This window comes from Sinocyclocheilus rhinocerous, unplaced genomic scaffold, assembly GCF_001515625.1.
Source record: "Sinocyclocheilus rhinocerous isolate Xijiao unplaced genomic scaffold, SAMN03320098_v1.1 scaffold1649, whole genome shotgun sequence".
Taxonomy (NCBI): Eukaryota; Metazoa; Chordata; class Actinopteri; order Cypriniformes; family Cyprinidae; genus Sinocyclocheilus; species Sinocyclocheilus rhinocerous.
The window spans coordinates 66773-81975 of NW_015649580.1; the positions used below are offsets into that span (position 1 = coordinate 66773).

General features: G+C 37.9%; 3 protein-coding genes across 3 annotated transcripts in view; 2 read left to right on the forward strand and 1 right to left on the reverse strand.

Annotated features, from left to right (window-relative positions):
- Positions 1-5454, forward strand: part of LOC107710805 (uncharacterized) — a 6929-nt gene extending 1475 nt beyond the window's left edge. Inside the window, exons 6-15 of the mRNA XM_016515652.1 lie at positions 265-383; positions 489-633; positions 733-767; positions 1015-1062; positions 1156-1232; positions 1314-1391; positions 1468-1572; positions 1645-2547; positions 4906-5018; positions 5094-5454. Of these exons, the coding sequence (XP_016371138.1) occupies positions 265-383; positions 489-633; positions 733-767; positions 1015-1062; positions 1156-1232; positions 1314-1391; positions 1468-1572; positions 1645-1789 (752 nt within the window). The 3' untranslated portion in view covers positions 1790-2547; positions 4906-5018; positions 5094-5454. The remainder of the gene's footprint in view (positions 1-264; positions 384-488; positions 634-732; positions 768-1014; positions 1063-1155; positions 1233-1313; positions 1392-1467; positions 1573-1644; positions 2548-4905; positions 5019-5093) is intronic.
- Positions 4933-11793, forward strand: LOC107710799 (calcium/calmodulin-dependent protein kinase type 1D-like). The gene is made up of 10 exons (XM_016515648.1): positions 4933-5007; positions 7095-7222; positions 7310-7448; positions 7529-7652; positions 7728-7803; positions 7882-8078; positions 9313-9401; positions 9480-9787; positions 10608-10711; positions 10794-11793. The coding sequence occupies exons 1-9, from the start codon at positions 4933-4935 to the stop codon at positions 10678-10680; spliced, it is 1209 nt and encodes a 402-aa protein (XP_016371134.1). The 3' UTR covers positions 10681-10711; positions 10794-11793.
- Positions 11794-12205: 412 nt separating this feature from the next.
- Positions 12206-15203, reverse strand: part of lamb3 (laminin subunit beta 3) — a 24864-nt gene continuing 21866 nt past the window's right edge. Inside the window, exons 19-22 of the mRNA XM_016515649.1 lie at positions 13862-14003; positions 13601-13777; positions 12492-12645; positions 12206-12408 (exon numbers count right to left, since the gene is read on the reverse strand). Coding sequence (XP_016371135.1) covers positions 12269-12408; positions 12492-12645; positions 13601-13777; positions 13862-14003 — 613 coding nt within the window. The 3' untranslated portion in view covers positions 12206-12268. The remainder of the gene's footprint in view (positions 12409-12491; positions 12646-13600; positions 13778-13861; positions 14004-15203) is intronic.

The following is a 15203-nucleotide window of genomic DNA, read 5'->3' on the forward strand; positions in this document are numbered from 1 at the left end:
TTTGAGAGTGTTGTGGAATGGTTGTGAGAGCGTTTTGAGAGTGTTGTGAGAATGTTGTGGAATGGTTGTGAGAGCGTTGTGGAATGGTTGTGAGAGCGTTGTGGAATGGTTGTGAGTGTTGTGAGAGCATTGTGGAATGGTTGTAAGAGTTGTTAGAACTTTATGAAGAGATTGTGGGGGTGCTGTGGGAGCATTGTGAGAGTGTTGTGGGGACATTGTCAAAGAGTTGCAAGAGTGTTGGGAAGGGTTTGTGTCATCTTGCAGGCCTACATGAGGTGGACAGCAAAAAGATGGTGCAGCAGATGGAGAACAACCTGCAGATGCTTGAAAGCAACATGGACAATGTCCTCAAAACAGCAGAGATGCTCGGAGCTGCACACCAGGTACCTTACAAAATCAAACACCTCAAACCAGAGATGTCACACCACAGACAGTGCACTGAGCCTTTTAATATTAACCATGCATTGTTCATGTTTTGCATGCATCAGGAAGCGCGTGTCAGTCATGCAGTAGAGCTGATGTCAGTACACATGCAGCATCTGAAGAGACGTCACGCTATAGAGAGCGAGGAGATGCTGGAGGTCAGAAAGCTGCTGCACAGGAGGAAGGGCCGATTGCACAGTGACTCCACAGGTCAGTGCTGCCCCTAGTGGCCTGGAGGACATCTGAGAATCACATCCCAGTATTTAAATAAATCTGTACTCTTATATAACTAGAGTTTTCCTCAAACAGATGATCGAGACCTGTTCAGATATTCATCACAACAGGTAACTGACCATGTATGAACTGTAAGACTCGTGTAAGTACCTTAATAACTCCTATTTAAGGACTTAGTTGGCCAAAATATGAAGATTGTAAAATTTTTACTCAATGTCAATCTTTTTGCAGCTCAATGTCACTCTTTTCCATAGAATGACAGTTCAAAGTTTTTTTGGCTTGATAGAGTTGAACTCTCATTACCTTTAGTTTTGTATTATTCTGACCATCAATAATAGCTTGTGTTTTTTGTTGTAGCCGACTCGTCGCAGGGTCAGCATCACCTTCCTCCCGACTCAATCTGAGGTACGTGTTTATGGACCATATTCCAGCGTTCGTTTCTTCAGGTTTACCATCTGAATGTTTTCATGAGTCTTCGTGGGGTTTTTATTTCTGCAGTTGAAGCATCTAGAGGCTTCGTTTCTGGAGAACTGCAAAGCTAGTTTGGATGCAAAGAAGCCGCAAGCGGACAGGAGGTAAAACCACACATCCTTAAATTTGAGAGTAGCTAAAGCTTCATTCAGCCAGAGATACTGATTATTTTCTGCATCTCTCAGACAGGAAGTAGTTCCCGCAGATTCTCCGGCGAGCAGTCTAAACCAAGACGATGACGTGGACAGCAGCGTGTTTCAAAGGTAAAACGCAACCAATGCTCTTGAGATGTATCCGTACACTATGTAAGTGCATGTGACCACACTTCGTATTCGCCAGTGCGACGCAAATCACGTCGCTGCGCCATCGCCGTCGTTATTCTCCTACAGGAAGTTCATTTGAGGGGGAGGAGTCAGAACGAGGGGAGGAGCCCAACCCTGAGCTGTATGTTTACATGTAATTATCATAATTTATGTGCATAAATAATACCATTGACATGCTGTGTGATGTTTGCAGATGTCTCGCTCCACCACAGCGCCCCCTGTTGTCCTGGAGGTCTACGTGCGGATGGATCGTCAGAATGATTTTGCTTGCATTCGGTCTGATGATGCTGATGGTGGCTCTTTTATATGTAGTCATGAGTGTTTGTATAAATAACTGATGGTTTAGTGTGGTTATTTGATCTTAAACGACTAGTTTAGTTAAAAATAAACATTCAAATCAACATGAATGGCCGTTTCGGTTTTGAGTGGGTTGAGTGTAATTGACTGCGTGTTTCCACCAGGTGGCAGTGGCGAGTTACTTACTCATTCACTCATTACTGAGCACCGCAGATGAACTGGATTATAGTGTAACCTTTGCGAATGTGGCTGCGCACGTCTGTCCTGAACACGATACAAACAGATCAGCATTAAATATTCTGATTTAATGCCGCTGAATGTGCTTGTTTCTCCTGAAACAGGTGCGAAGCCATGGCAAACAGATTAATGATGCTAATTAACAGTAATTAAATTCAGAGAGACAATGAGAAGCTTCAAAACCGAATCGTGGCAGCTGTTGCTCATTTCACGCTGCTTTTATTTGGATTGTTCTGGTAATGAATGCACTGGACAGAGATATCAATATTAAATTATGTGGCTTAATGCAGTTTATGAATGAAAAACATGTCCATATAATTGAATAATAGAGTCGAGTGGATGTTATCTGGGTTGGATTAAACTTTCATCCTCATTTTGCTGGAATTATATCAACGCTTACAGACGTTTGATAATGGTCCTTCACAGGCTCCTCGGAATAAATGACCGCTTCTGTTTCCTGTCCTGTGAATTTTAGGGCACCTTAAACCCGCCCACATCCTGCTGCGTAGCCAATCACAGCTCAGAATGAGAAACGAGATCAGGAAGTGCTCTTAATTTTCTGGTAAAGTCATTTTAACCAGATTAAACCGACTCACAGGAGCTTAAATTGTTCTTAAACGAGCATCTAGTGTTGTTAAAGACACACACAGACCGTTATCTTAAAGATAAGACTTTAAAAACAATGTGCATGACAGAAAATTATGCAAAATTATGTTCCATTTACATTAAATATGCAACATATTATATTACAATATAATATTATTTGTTTATAAGAGAAGATATCTGGAGTAGGACTATTGAAAGAAGATAAATAAATCAACTAATTTCATATTAAATCATTTTGGTATTTTATTTATTAATTATTATTATTATTATTCATCATATTAGGTCATTGTAATAATTGGTATATTTAAAAAATCATTTATACATCATTAATCCAGCCTGTGATAAGGAGGTTTTTGTGTTATGTAATCATTATGAGTATAATCTGGTGTAATATTGCTGCAGATGATTGAGCCGTGTGTAATGATGGTAGCTGTATTATGAAGAGATAAAGCGTGAGCCAGAGGATCTGCTGATGTAACGCAGGCTAACAGACGTGCTGCTTCATGTGCTTCTCTAACGCTCTGTGTGTGCATGTCTGCCACTTTACAGCATATATAATCATCAAATCTAACAGATATAGCATACTAACAGGACAAACTCATGCATGATGCAAAACTCACTCAACTCACTGAAATGATACACGCACTTATGCTCTTAACCACAAACATATACAATAAAAGACTAGTTTTTCATGTTATTTGAACAGTTTATGACCCTTTAGAAGCTTTTGAGTGTTGAAATTGTATCAACAGAATAATCTAAGCAGTGCAAGACATAGATGAATGCCTTCAGAGGTTAGCATTTATTTATTTTGATTATTTTAATTAGATTTTTTTTTATTTTATTTTTTTTACATTTGGCATAATATATACACCAAACTGAAATTTTTTTTTTTTTGATATATATATATATATATCAAAACATTGCATTTCAGCATACATCTTTTATTGCAATTTTCATTACATTTAAGTCTTAAAAATGTTCAAGAAAGCATTAAAAATACGCTATTTTGTAAGAGTATTAAGATTCACATTGGTGAACACGTGTGTTTTTTAAAAGTTCCTCACAAAATTAATGAGCAAAAATGAATCCGCGTTGGTTTGTCATCATTAAAATACAAGTTAGCATATTTAACATCAGATATTACGTCCAATTTTAAAGCGAGCGAGTGTTTTTAATGCAGTGTTGTTCTGATTGGCTCTCGGGGGATCGCTGGTGACGTCACGCGCCTCGGCCCCGCCCCCCGCGCTCTCCAGAGCAGGTAGATGCTCGTCGGCTCTCACTCCTGCAGTCCGCTCCGGGTAAGACACTGCATATTCATATTCATATTCATTAATAACCGAGAATAATCAGCAGAGTTTATTATGCTTGGTTTCATGTATTGTAGCAGTTGTTCGATTTAGTTTTTCTAAACTCAAAATTTTCATCTGTAAATGTTGCCTGATGTCAATATTTTGACCTTAAATGTTAAACGTTAAAAAGAAAGACATTAAAAGACGAAAGATAAATGTAAATGAAACGTTATATAAACGTGTAGTCTTGAATATAATGAAAAGTGCATGCATTAAAGTTTACAGTAGCTACTATTCGTTGTGATAATGCTTATTAATATTATTAAATAAAGTTATTGTGAAATCGGTATCACTTTACAGTAAGGTCTCATTAGTTAATTAATTAGTTACACTGTAAAAAAAAAAGGAAGAAGAAAAAGTTGTAAATAAAACAGTTTAAAAACAAGTTTATTGGAGTACATTACATTTGACAAGAAAATAGTTTGTTTTGCTACTTCAAAATGTAATGTTAAATCAATTTAAGTGCAAACTGTTTCTATACCATTTCTTTTCAGTGTAACATACACACAGTCAAACCAAAAATTATTCAGACACCAGATATAATTTTTTATATTTTTTACTAGTGGGTGCAGGACACTATAGTTCATTTATGTAAGTGAGGATAGCAAAATAAAGTAAAATGTGACATATTACACCCAAAATATGTAAAATTGATAAAAATTAGGGACCAAAAATATTTGTGCAGTGCAATTCTGTGCAGTAAAATATAATGTTTAGTTCACATTAACTAATACAATGTCTGATGTGTTATTCTGGTGGTCTGTGATTTTGCTCCAGATATCAGTGTGAGAGAGTTAATGCAATATAACCCACATAGAGAGGTCAAAGGTCAGAGATTAAAACTCACGCTCATTATGTTTATGTAAGAGTAAAGTCACACTTCTGAAGGACTGCGGGCATGAACAGACGCACATGTGATGTTTATGTAAGTGTCATTGTGAATTAACATGTGTCTGCTGCAGGAGTCAGCTTGTGAAACTCGAGCCGCGATGGGTCGGAAGGAGATCGACTGCAGCTGGAAGAAAATCACCAACGACATCAAGGACATTTTCGACTTCAAGGAAGTTCTGGGGTCGTAAGTATCAAGCGTTTTGTGTGTGCTGAGTCAGAAATCAGTGCAGCGCTCCTGAAGGTGTTTTTGCTATTACAGGATCAGCAGCTTTAGCTCTCAGAGGAGACACATGCGTTCCACAGCAGTGCTAATCGGAGCCTGAGACACAGATTAACGGATTGAGGGCCAGGGGACATTTTTATCAATGAAGCCCTTCATCCTCTTGCTCCTATTGAGAGAAACCTGGAGGAACCGTTTAGCAGCTATACATAATATTATACGGCGTTATTCAGCATTGAGAAGTGTCATGAAGCTTCACCAAACATTATGAGCTGTTATAAAGCCTTACGAAGTGTTCTGAAATGCTATGAATTTTAAGGTAATATACAGTAAGCTCTTATGACACTTTACGAAGGGTTATGAAGCTTTAAGAGGCGCTATAAGCTTTTACAACACTTTAATAAAGGTTGTGATTTACGAGATATTATTAGACATTATGAGTCATGAAATGTTTTGAATTATCTGTAAGTTGATTTAGTGGTTTGTTGACCATTTTGGCACCTGTCAGTCTTCATCTGCGGTTGATTGAGACACAGACATCAGAGAACATCCTGACACTAGTCAATTAAAGGATTACTGAGGGGTGAATGTACGTGGGTTTACCAAGCAGGCAGGGACATATTTGCCTCCAAAAGAGAACTAAATCTGACGAATATTTGCTAATTGTGTTAAGTTTATAGACTGCTTCCTGTAAATTATGGATGCACTGCAGACCATTAATATCACAGTCCACTAAGTCCACAAAAATAAGCTTCACAGGTTATTTTAACAGACACATCTGGCCGTAAATAACACAGACTAATAATATAAACACTACAGACCCATATCGCCAACACTACACAGACCATAAACATCACAGACAAACATAAGCACCATCTCTCATTATCACAAAGCTCAAACATAAACATGATAGCTAGAGCTGGGTTTTGACACAAATTTTGCGATTCGATTCGATTCTGACTCACAAGCTTTCGGTTCGATTTCCGATTCGATTAGATTCAATTTAATAACGATTAGTCTAGATATATATCAGGTACTGTACATGTTCAATTTTCTCAAGGAAAAAACAATCTCAACTAATGCTGTAAAATATACATAAGAGTCAGTTGGTACTACATTACTATAATATTGAAGGTTAAAATGAACTGACTTGTATACAAGCACTTAAATTACACTCAATGAAGTTTTTATAATAATAAAGTTACAATTACATAATTATATTTATATACACCAATTTGTTTTTTGAAATATAAACATTTAAATGGTTCAAACATAAATTAAACATTGAAGAACAGTAAAAAATTATAATGAATATGTTGTATGGTGCATATATTTAGCAAAATGCTCCTCTCTAGAGTTCATTTCTCTAGCTCACTAATGAGTTTTATGGTCACAGAATATGTTTTTTTCTGAGGTAAATGTGACGTTACGTGACATTGTTTGCAAGGTGTTATATTGACATCTTTCCACAGTTAAAAACACTGATTGAGCGATTACATGAGACAGGATACGGATTTACGGAAGTTGAACTCTTTCTTTGAACATACCTTCACATGTTCATTAATGTTTATTTTGTGCTGTAAATTGTAATAAAGCGGAGGAGATGATCAGATCACGCGTGCTTCGCGCTGCCGCTTCTCTTGAACTGAGGTGCTACAGCGATCTGTCACTCCACATTAAATAGTACTGTAATAAAATGGTAATAATTTGAAATCTGAGACTTTGTTTCATATCAAAAGTAACAAAGCACAAAGCCTATTGCAATTTATTGGATGGGATGCCCGCTACAATGTTTCGTTCATTAACTGAAAACAGGCTAGACTAATAGATTCTTGGGATTAAAGAATCAATATTGTTTCGTAAAAATGAGAATCGATTAAAATCGAGAAATCTATATTTTTTACTCAGCCCTAATGATAGCCCTTAAATACGCCCTACAGACCATAAACACTACAGACCATTAGCGCAAACACCTTTGACTCCACAATGTACACCACAGACCACAACCCCTAAAACAACTGACAAAACACAACAAACCAGCACCAAACACCACATTCTGGATTCTTCTTAGTCTCTCTCTCTCTGTCTTTCAGGATAAAGCATGATAATGTGGTGGGACTGGAAGATTTCTATGAAACGAGGACACACTATTACCTGGTCATGGAGCTGTACGTGTTTAATAATGCCTGAAATATACACGCAAACACAATGCCACACAGCTTTTTAGCGTTGTTTTAACGTGTTTTTGCACGAAGGGTGTCGGGCGGAGAGCTCTTCGACCGTATTCTGGATCGAGGTGTTTACACGGAGAAAGACGCCAGCTGTGTGATCAAACAGGTCCTGGAGGCCGTTTCCTATTTGCATCAGAACAGCATCGTCCACAGAGACCTGAAGGTGAGAGAAGACAATCTCCTAACGCTCGAGTTTTTAACGAAACGTCATTTAACGTCCATGATTTTTTTATCCGTCTGTAGCCTGAGAACCTGCTGTACTACAGTCCAGACGAGAGCGCCAAGATCATGATCAGCGACTTCGGTCTGTCCAAGATGGCCGATCACGGCGTGATGTCCACAGCCTGCGGAACACCAGGATATGTTGGTGCGAGTGTTTTTACGCAATCATATTTCTATTAAATTTCTGTTAGGTTGCTTATAATGTGGTGTTTCTCCTCAGCTCCGGAGGTTCTGGGTCAGAAACCGTACAGTAAAGCTGTGGACTGCTGGTCTATCGGCGTCATAACCTACATCTTGTGAGTCTGGGCTCATGTAGACTCTTCGGAGAGACATTCAGTTGTGTTTTTCCTTCAATCTCTTATGTGTTTGTTTAGGTTGAGCGGCTACCTGCCGTTTTATGAGGAAAACGAAACGCGCCTGTTCTCCAAAATCATGAAGGCAGAATACGCCTTCCACTCGCCGTACTGGGACGAAATCTCTGAGTCAGGTTTGTCTCAGACACTTTACAGACGCAGAAGCCTCATAAACATGAAGAGATGTTACTGCCACCTGGAGGCCATCAGCTGTACTTCAACATCAACCTCTATAGAAATTATTCAGGCATAGATCTTTTTTTCCCATGTGAATAATTGTGATTAAACTCTATTTTCTTTTGTCAGTTCAGTTCAGTTCAGTTCATTCAGCTGTCCATTTTAGTGAATCAATTCATAACTCTGATTAATCAATTCATAACTGATACCAAAGAATCATTACATAGATTTGATTCAGTGTTTGATTTAATTGATTCAGCAAATCGATCAGATCCTATTGATTCAGTGAATCGACTCACTTGATTCACTATTCGACGCACTTGACTCAGCAAGTCGATTTATGACTGATTCAGATTACTGCCATGGTTTATGAATAAGCAAAAATTTTGAAATAAGAATGTTTAAATAATAAGTAAATACTCACAAGAAACATACGTTAGATAAGTAATCATACTTATTAATGACTAAATAAATGTATAAGTTGCATGTAGATTCGTAAATAACTATACTGATTTATAAATGAAAATTAATTTTAATATAACCATGGTGATTTATGAATAAACATTGATTCATGAAAAAACAAGGCATGGTGATTAAACATACTTGCATGAATAAACTAATGCATAAAACATGCATATTATATAATAATAATAATATATGATATAATATAATAATATATAATAGTAATATACTGATTTATGAATAAACATGGTATGACAAATCAACTTAATTATTCATAAACTAAATACAGAGTTTTATGAATAAATATAATTTTTTAAATAAGCATGTTGATTCATGAATAAACAAAGTATGGTGAAAAATCATACTTTTTCATTAATAAACAAATAAACATGCTGATACATGAATAAATATATATATTTATTTAAAAGAAGCATTTTTATTATTTATACATTTGTTTATTCATGAATAAGTAGGATTATTAATCAAACATGTTTTGTTCATAAATCAGTGTTTATTTATGATAAGTATACAGATTTGTGAATAAAAAGCCATTTTAAAATAAGCATCTTAATTCATGCATAAACACTGATTCATGAAAAAACATGGTATGATGAATGAACAGACTTTCCTCATCATCTGATGCATAAAAACATGCAGATTCTAAAATAAATATGCTGATTTATTAATATATGTTAATTTTGAAAAGCATGAATAAACACTGATTCATGGGGGTATGATGAGTAATCATATAAGAAACAGAAATAAACTTGCATGTTGATAAATAAGTCGATTTGATGAATAAATGTCTGTTCAGGATCAGTGGAGACACGGCACACAATGACAACATCGTTCATTCGGTCTGTGAGCAGATGCAGAAGAACTTTGCCAAATCTAAATGGAAGGTGAGCGAGAGAGCAGATCATATATTCGGTTCATTATTAGTGATTACGGATGTCTGTATGACGATGTGTGTGTTTCAGCGGGTCATTAACGCGACGGTGGTGGTCAGTCACATGCGGCGGCTCCAGCTGGCCCACGCTGACCCTCCGGCCCCGGCCCCGCTCATCCAGGTGCTGGACATCTCGTCTCCCGGCCCGCCCCCCGACGAGCTGGACACCAATGGGAACCCCTCATGCAGTCACATGACCCTGTCGCCTCATGCTGATGTCAGCAGGGGGCGGGGCCCGCTCAAGGCCTGCAACAGCGAGCCGATGCACGCGCTGGTCATCTGTGAGACGGGGCAACACGCTTATCGCTCCGAGTCCGACCTGCCCTGCACCGCCAACAGGTGCAAACCTGCCGTCTTTGATTTTTAATTAAATCAGACTATCAATACATTTCCGTTTTTGATTACGTATGTTTGTAATTGAGTCCGTCCAACATTTTGGGGCACTTCAGTGGACCGGTAGCAATTGCGATTATTTCATGTTAGAGATGCTTTATTCAATTTTATTTCAAATTGCTTTTAAATTTAAACTTCAGATGTGAAAACGATGTTTGAGTTGATTCATTAGCTGTCCATTCATAACTCTTGATTAATCGATTCATAACTGATACCAAAGAATCATTTCATACATTTGATTCAGTGACTGATTTAATTGATTCAACAAATCGAATGAATTGATTCAGTGAACAGAGCCTATGGATTTGGTGAATCGATTCAATCGAGCCAGCGAATCGGTTCTCTTGATTCAATGAATCGACTCACTTGATCTACTATTCGACTCACTTGACTCAGCGAGTCGATTCATGACTGATTCAGCGAGTCGATTCATAACTCTTGATTCAATGATTAGTTTGCATCATCAATCAAAAATATTCACTGAAGTCTCCTTGTGGCAATATTTCGCGTTTTTACTGTTAATGGTTTAATGCAACAAAAACTATTAATAAAAATTCCAGTTTTCAACTATATTGCAATTTATTGCTTATAATTAATGTATATGTATAGATTTATATTATATAAACATTAATTTACAAATGCTTTTACAAGTAAAATTTTACTGGTAAATTACTATTAAATATTTGGTTGAAGTTAAAAGTTCATTTCATTGTAAATATGTCAGTATTTTCAAATAAAATGTTTTTTGTGTGTGTGTGTGTTTCAGATCGGACAGAGTGACATGTTGCACAGATGGGCGGGGCCAGTCCCTGCAGACCGGGGTTTGCTCTGTGATGTGATGGGATGATTGACAGCTGTCAGTCAAATGAAGTGAGTAGGGCTTGGGCCCGCTGCTTTGAGCGGCTCGTGACAGTACAGGTGTGTGACGTCTCTTCTTCTGTCTCTCTCTCAGATCCTGCGCTCGTAGGATGATCAAGTGTGTGTTTTTCACGGACTTTTCGGGATCCGTCGCAAGCCGAGTGCCAATCGCACACACGTCTGCGTCTCAAATCTTCATCTCTCACTAGCGAAAGTGTAATTTCGAGGAGTTCGAGAATGTCATTTCTTTCAGGAATTCAGGATGAGGCAGGTTTATTGTATTATTATCATCCGTATATTCATGTACGATAGTCGTGTTTGGGCCGATGGCGGTGCATCATGGGAAGGGCGGATCACATGTGCCACTGTTTTACTGTGAACGGCTGCAGGTTTGAGTGTTTTTAAGCTAAGAACTGTGTTTAAATCTGATTTTCTGATTTTAAACACGCCGTTGTATTCTCTATATTCATGTTTTATAATTGCATATAAGATGATTGTATCTGATATTTAGGGGCTTATTACTGTAATCCATAAACACGCTGCTGTATGTCTGTATTAAAAAAACATAAAATGATTTACACACCAACATAATATCCTGGAGAATTTATCTGTGTTTTAATGTCATTTTAATGGAATTTTACCTTCAAAAGTTGGCTATGTTTGGAATTGCATGCTAGTATTCTACTCGTATGATATCGTCTCCACTATGCAGAAATTTTTGTGCACAAAATACCTACTAAATTTGTATAAAAGTGCAGTACTCTGGTGATATTTACACAAACGTAGATTAGAATATGAAATGTAATAAGTATATAAAATATATACCCAATTTGATTTTAATTTTAGGTGAAGTTGAATCATTTTCCTATGTGCTTTTATTTTTTATTTAGCTTTTAGTGATCTTACTGGTTCAGTGAATCGATTCAATCGAGTCAGCAAATCAGTTCAACAAATTGGTTCACTTGATTCAGTGATTTGACTCACTCCATCCACTATTTGACTCAACAAGTTGTTTCACGACTGATTCAGTGAGTCAATTCATAACTCTGATTCAGTGATTCATTTGCATCGCCACTCAAAAATGTTCACTGAATGATTTAATGAAAAAAGCTAATTTATGTTGCTGTGTTTTAAACTATATTGCAATGTATTGCTTTTAATGACTAGAAAATGTTTGTATTTTCTAGATTTATCTACATATGTATTTAAAAATGCTTTAGAAACTAAAATTATAGAGATTTTTTTACTTAGCCATTGCATTAAAAAAGTTTAATGTATTGAGGTAAAAATTCATTTCATTGTAAAAATAAATGTCAATAATACCAAATAAAAACACAATTTTCTCTGCGTGTTTCAGATCGGACAGAGTGACTTTTATAGTATTTAATAATATTTTGAATGAGCTTTTTTTTAAAAAGCATACTTCCTTTAGTAAGCAGTCTACAGTGCACACTGTGCAGTATGCTAGTATTCCACTGTAAATATTAACGCACACTCACAAGAATCTTCATTCAGACACTTTATTAGTTGCTTTATTAGTAGTGTTGTTCCTGGTGTGTGTTGTGCTCCTCAGCCCTGGCATATGCTCAGACTGGTGACTTTATAGCGGATGTCGTCTCGGAGTTTCTTCACCTGATCGTCCAGACCGGTCAGTCGCGCCGCGTTCTGCTGCAGCTCCGCCGCTCCCTGACGAACCGACGCCTCCTTATCTGAGAACACAACCGCAACAGCGCCGGTTAGCATGGGGATGTGTGTGCTGAGCATTATGGGATGGGTGTGTAGTGGGCGGTACCTTTCAGAGCCTGCATGATGTCGCTGGTGTCCGTCATCAGAGACTCCGCCTCCTTCTGCAGCGCCTGTAAGTGGGCGGAGTCTTCACCCGCCTCAGTGCTCTCAGCCGCCGCACGCTTCAATCGCTCAAACTCCTTCTTCAGTGCTTCCAGCTCCTGGAACACAGGTGATTCAAAATTTTAATCTAACTAATTACATGAGATGCCGATTAATTAATCACAAATTAATTGCACGTCACATTTGCCTGAGAAATTACCCACAAAAGATCACTTAAATTCATTATTGTTTTTATATAAAAGCAATGAAGTCATTAAAAAAAGCTTTAGAATTGCATAAATCATGATGCTAAATTATTTTTTAAAAATGGCATGATACTCTAAATCTGAAACTAAGTGTCGGATGTGGCAGCAAGTCTTCATGAGTGAGTCATTGAATCATTCATTTAACCAATTTGTTTAAACGGCTGATTCATCTGGAAACGAAGCAAGTACGTTTCTTTACGAACGAGTCACTGAATCATTAACTCACTTGATTCATTTAAAAATAAACAAATATAACTAAATATTATAAATATAATTGTTATTTCTTATTTGTACGCATTTATAAATTACGAAATTACAAATCAATAAATTATATTTTAACGAGTTACAATTTATTAACGTTCATGTTATAAAAAACTTACAAATATATAAAATAGTTAATATATAATTTATTCATTTATGTGCAGTAATAAATTACAAATCATTAATTTAATTTTATATTCAATTAATTTATGTATTTAAAAAATGAATATTAAAATTAAATTATACTGTAAATATGAAACTGATTCATTCAAACGGCTGATTCTTTCAGAAAATGAAGCAAGTGACTGTCTTTATGAACGAGTCAGTGAATCATTCGCTCACTCAATACGTTCAAAACTGTTGATTCATTCAGTAATGAAACACCACTGTGTGTTCATTTTCTTCACAAACAGCGCCGTTGTTACCTCGCTTGTGAGAATATCATGTAGCTTTTAAAATAAACTCGCCAGAGTAGCGCTAACAGTGTATGTTTCTGTACTGTAAGTTATGTACAGTATGTGCGTCTGTGAGGTGTGTGTTTCCGCACCTCTGCCGCTTGTTCGGCTTCGCCCTGAGCTGAATCGGCCTGATCCTGAGCTTCGTTCGCATGCGTCGTTCCCGTCGTCACATCTTTCCTCAGGTCGTCCAGCAGGGGGCGCATCTCATCCAGCAGCCCTGTGACTCCCACAATCCCCTGCTCGGCGGGCAGCAGCGCGTCCTCTATCTGAGACACACAGGCCATCGGTCACGTTGTTAGCGTGAATCTGGACGTTGTTTCTGTGGTTTTTCGCTCAGATCTCAGACTGACCTGTTTGACGTCGTTCTTGACATTGTTTGCGATGTCGACGCTCTGACGGATCTTGTCTTCCAGCTCATCAAAAATATCCTCGTTGTCGTCCATCGTCTTCAGGATGCTCTCAGCGTCCTGCTGGATACCGAACGCAGCGTCACTGCAGACCACAACGATCGGGAACATTAGATAAATACTGAATGAACACCAGACAAAATATTAAAATGAGCTGTTAACGTGTGTGTTGTGTACCGTGTGTTGTGCACTGTGTGTTGTTATCATGTGTTGTTAGCATGTGTTGTGTACCGTGTGTTGTGTACCGTGTTGTTAGCATGTTTCATTAGCGTGTGTTTTGTTAGCGTGTGTTGTGTACCGTGTGTTGTTAGCATGTGCTTTGTACCGTGTGTTGTAAGCGTGTGTTGTTAGTGTGTCGTTAGCGTGTGTTGTTAGCGTGTGCTGTGTACCGTGTGTTGTTAGCCTCCTCCAGCAGCTGTCTGGCGTTCTCCAGCTGCTCTTTGCTGTTCTCCAGGACTCTGCTGCTGTCTGGCAGTTAATTAAAATGAGCTGTTAACGTGTGTGTTGTGTACCGTGTGTTGTGCACTGTGTGTTGTTATCATGTGTCGTTAGCATGTGTTGTGTACCATGTGTTGTTAGCGTGTCTTATGTAACGTGTGTTTATAACATGTGTCGTTAGCGAGTGTTGTTGCCATGTGATGTGTACCATGTGTTGTTATCGTGTGTTGTATACCGTGTGTTGTTAGCATGTGTTGTGTACCGTGTGTTGTGTACCGTGTTGTTAGCATGTTTCATTAGCGTGTGTTGTTAACATTTATTGTTAGCACGTGTCATTAGTGTGTGTCGTTAGCGTGTGTTGTGTACTGTGTGTTGTTAGCTTGTATTTGTGTACCATGTGTTGTTAGCATGTGCCGTTATTGTGTGTTGTGTACCATGTTATGTAACGTGTTTTGTTAGCATGTCCTTAGCATGTGTTGTTAGTATGTTGTTAGCATATTGTGTACCTTGTGTTGTACGTATACCGTGTTGTTAGCATGTGTTGTGTACCGTGTGTTGTTAGCCTGTGTTTGTGTACTGTGTGTTGTTAGTGTGTTGTTAGCTTGTGTTGTTAGCGTGTCCTGTGTGCTGTTAGCGTGTGTTGTGTAGCGTGTGCTGTTAGCATTTGTTGTTAGCATGTGCTGTGTACCCCGCGTTGTTAGCATGTGCTGTGTACCATGTGTTGTTAGCGTGTGTCGTTAGCATGTGTTGTTAGCGTGTCGTCAGCATTTGTTGTTAGTGTGTGCTGTGTACCGTGTGTTGTTAGTGTGTCGTTAGCATGTGTTGTTAGCGTGTGCTGTTTACCGTG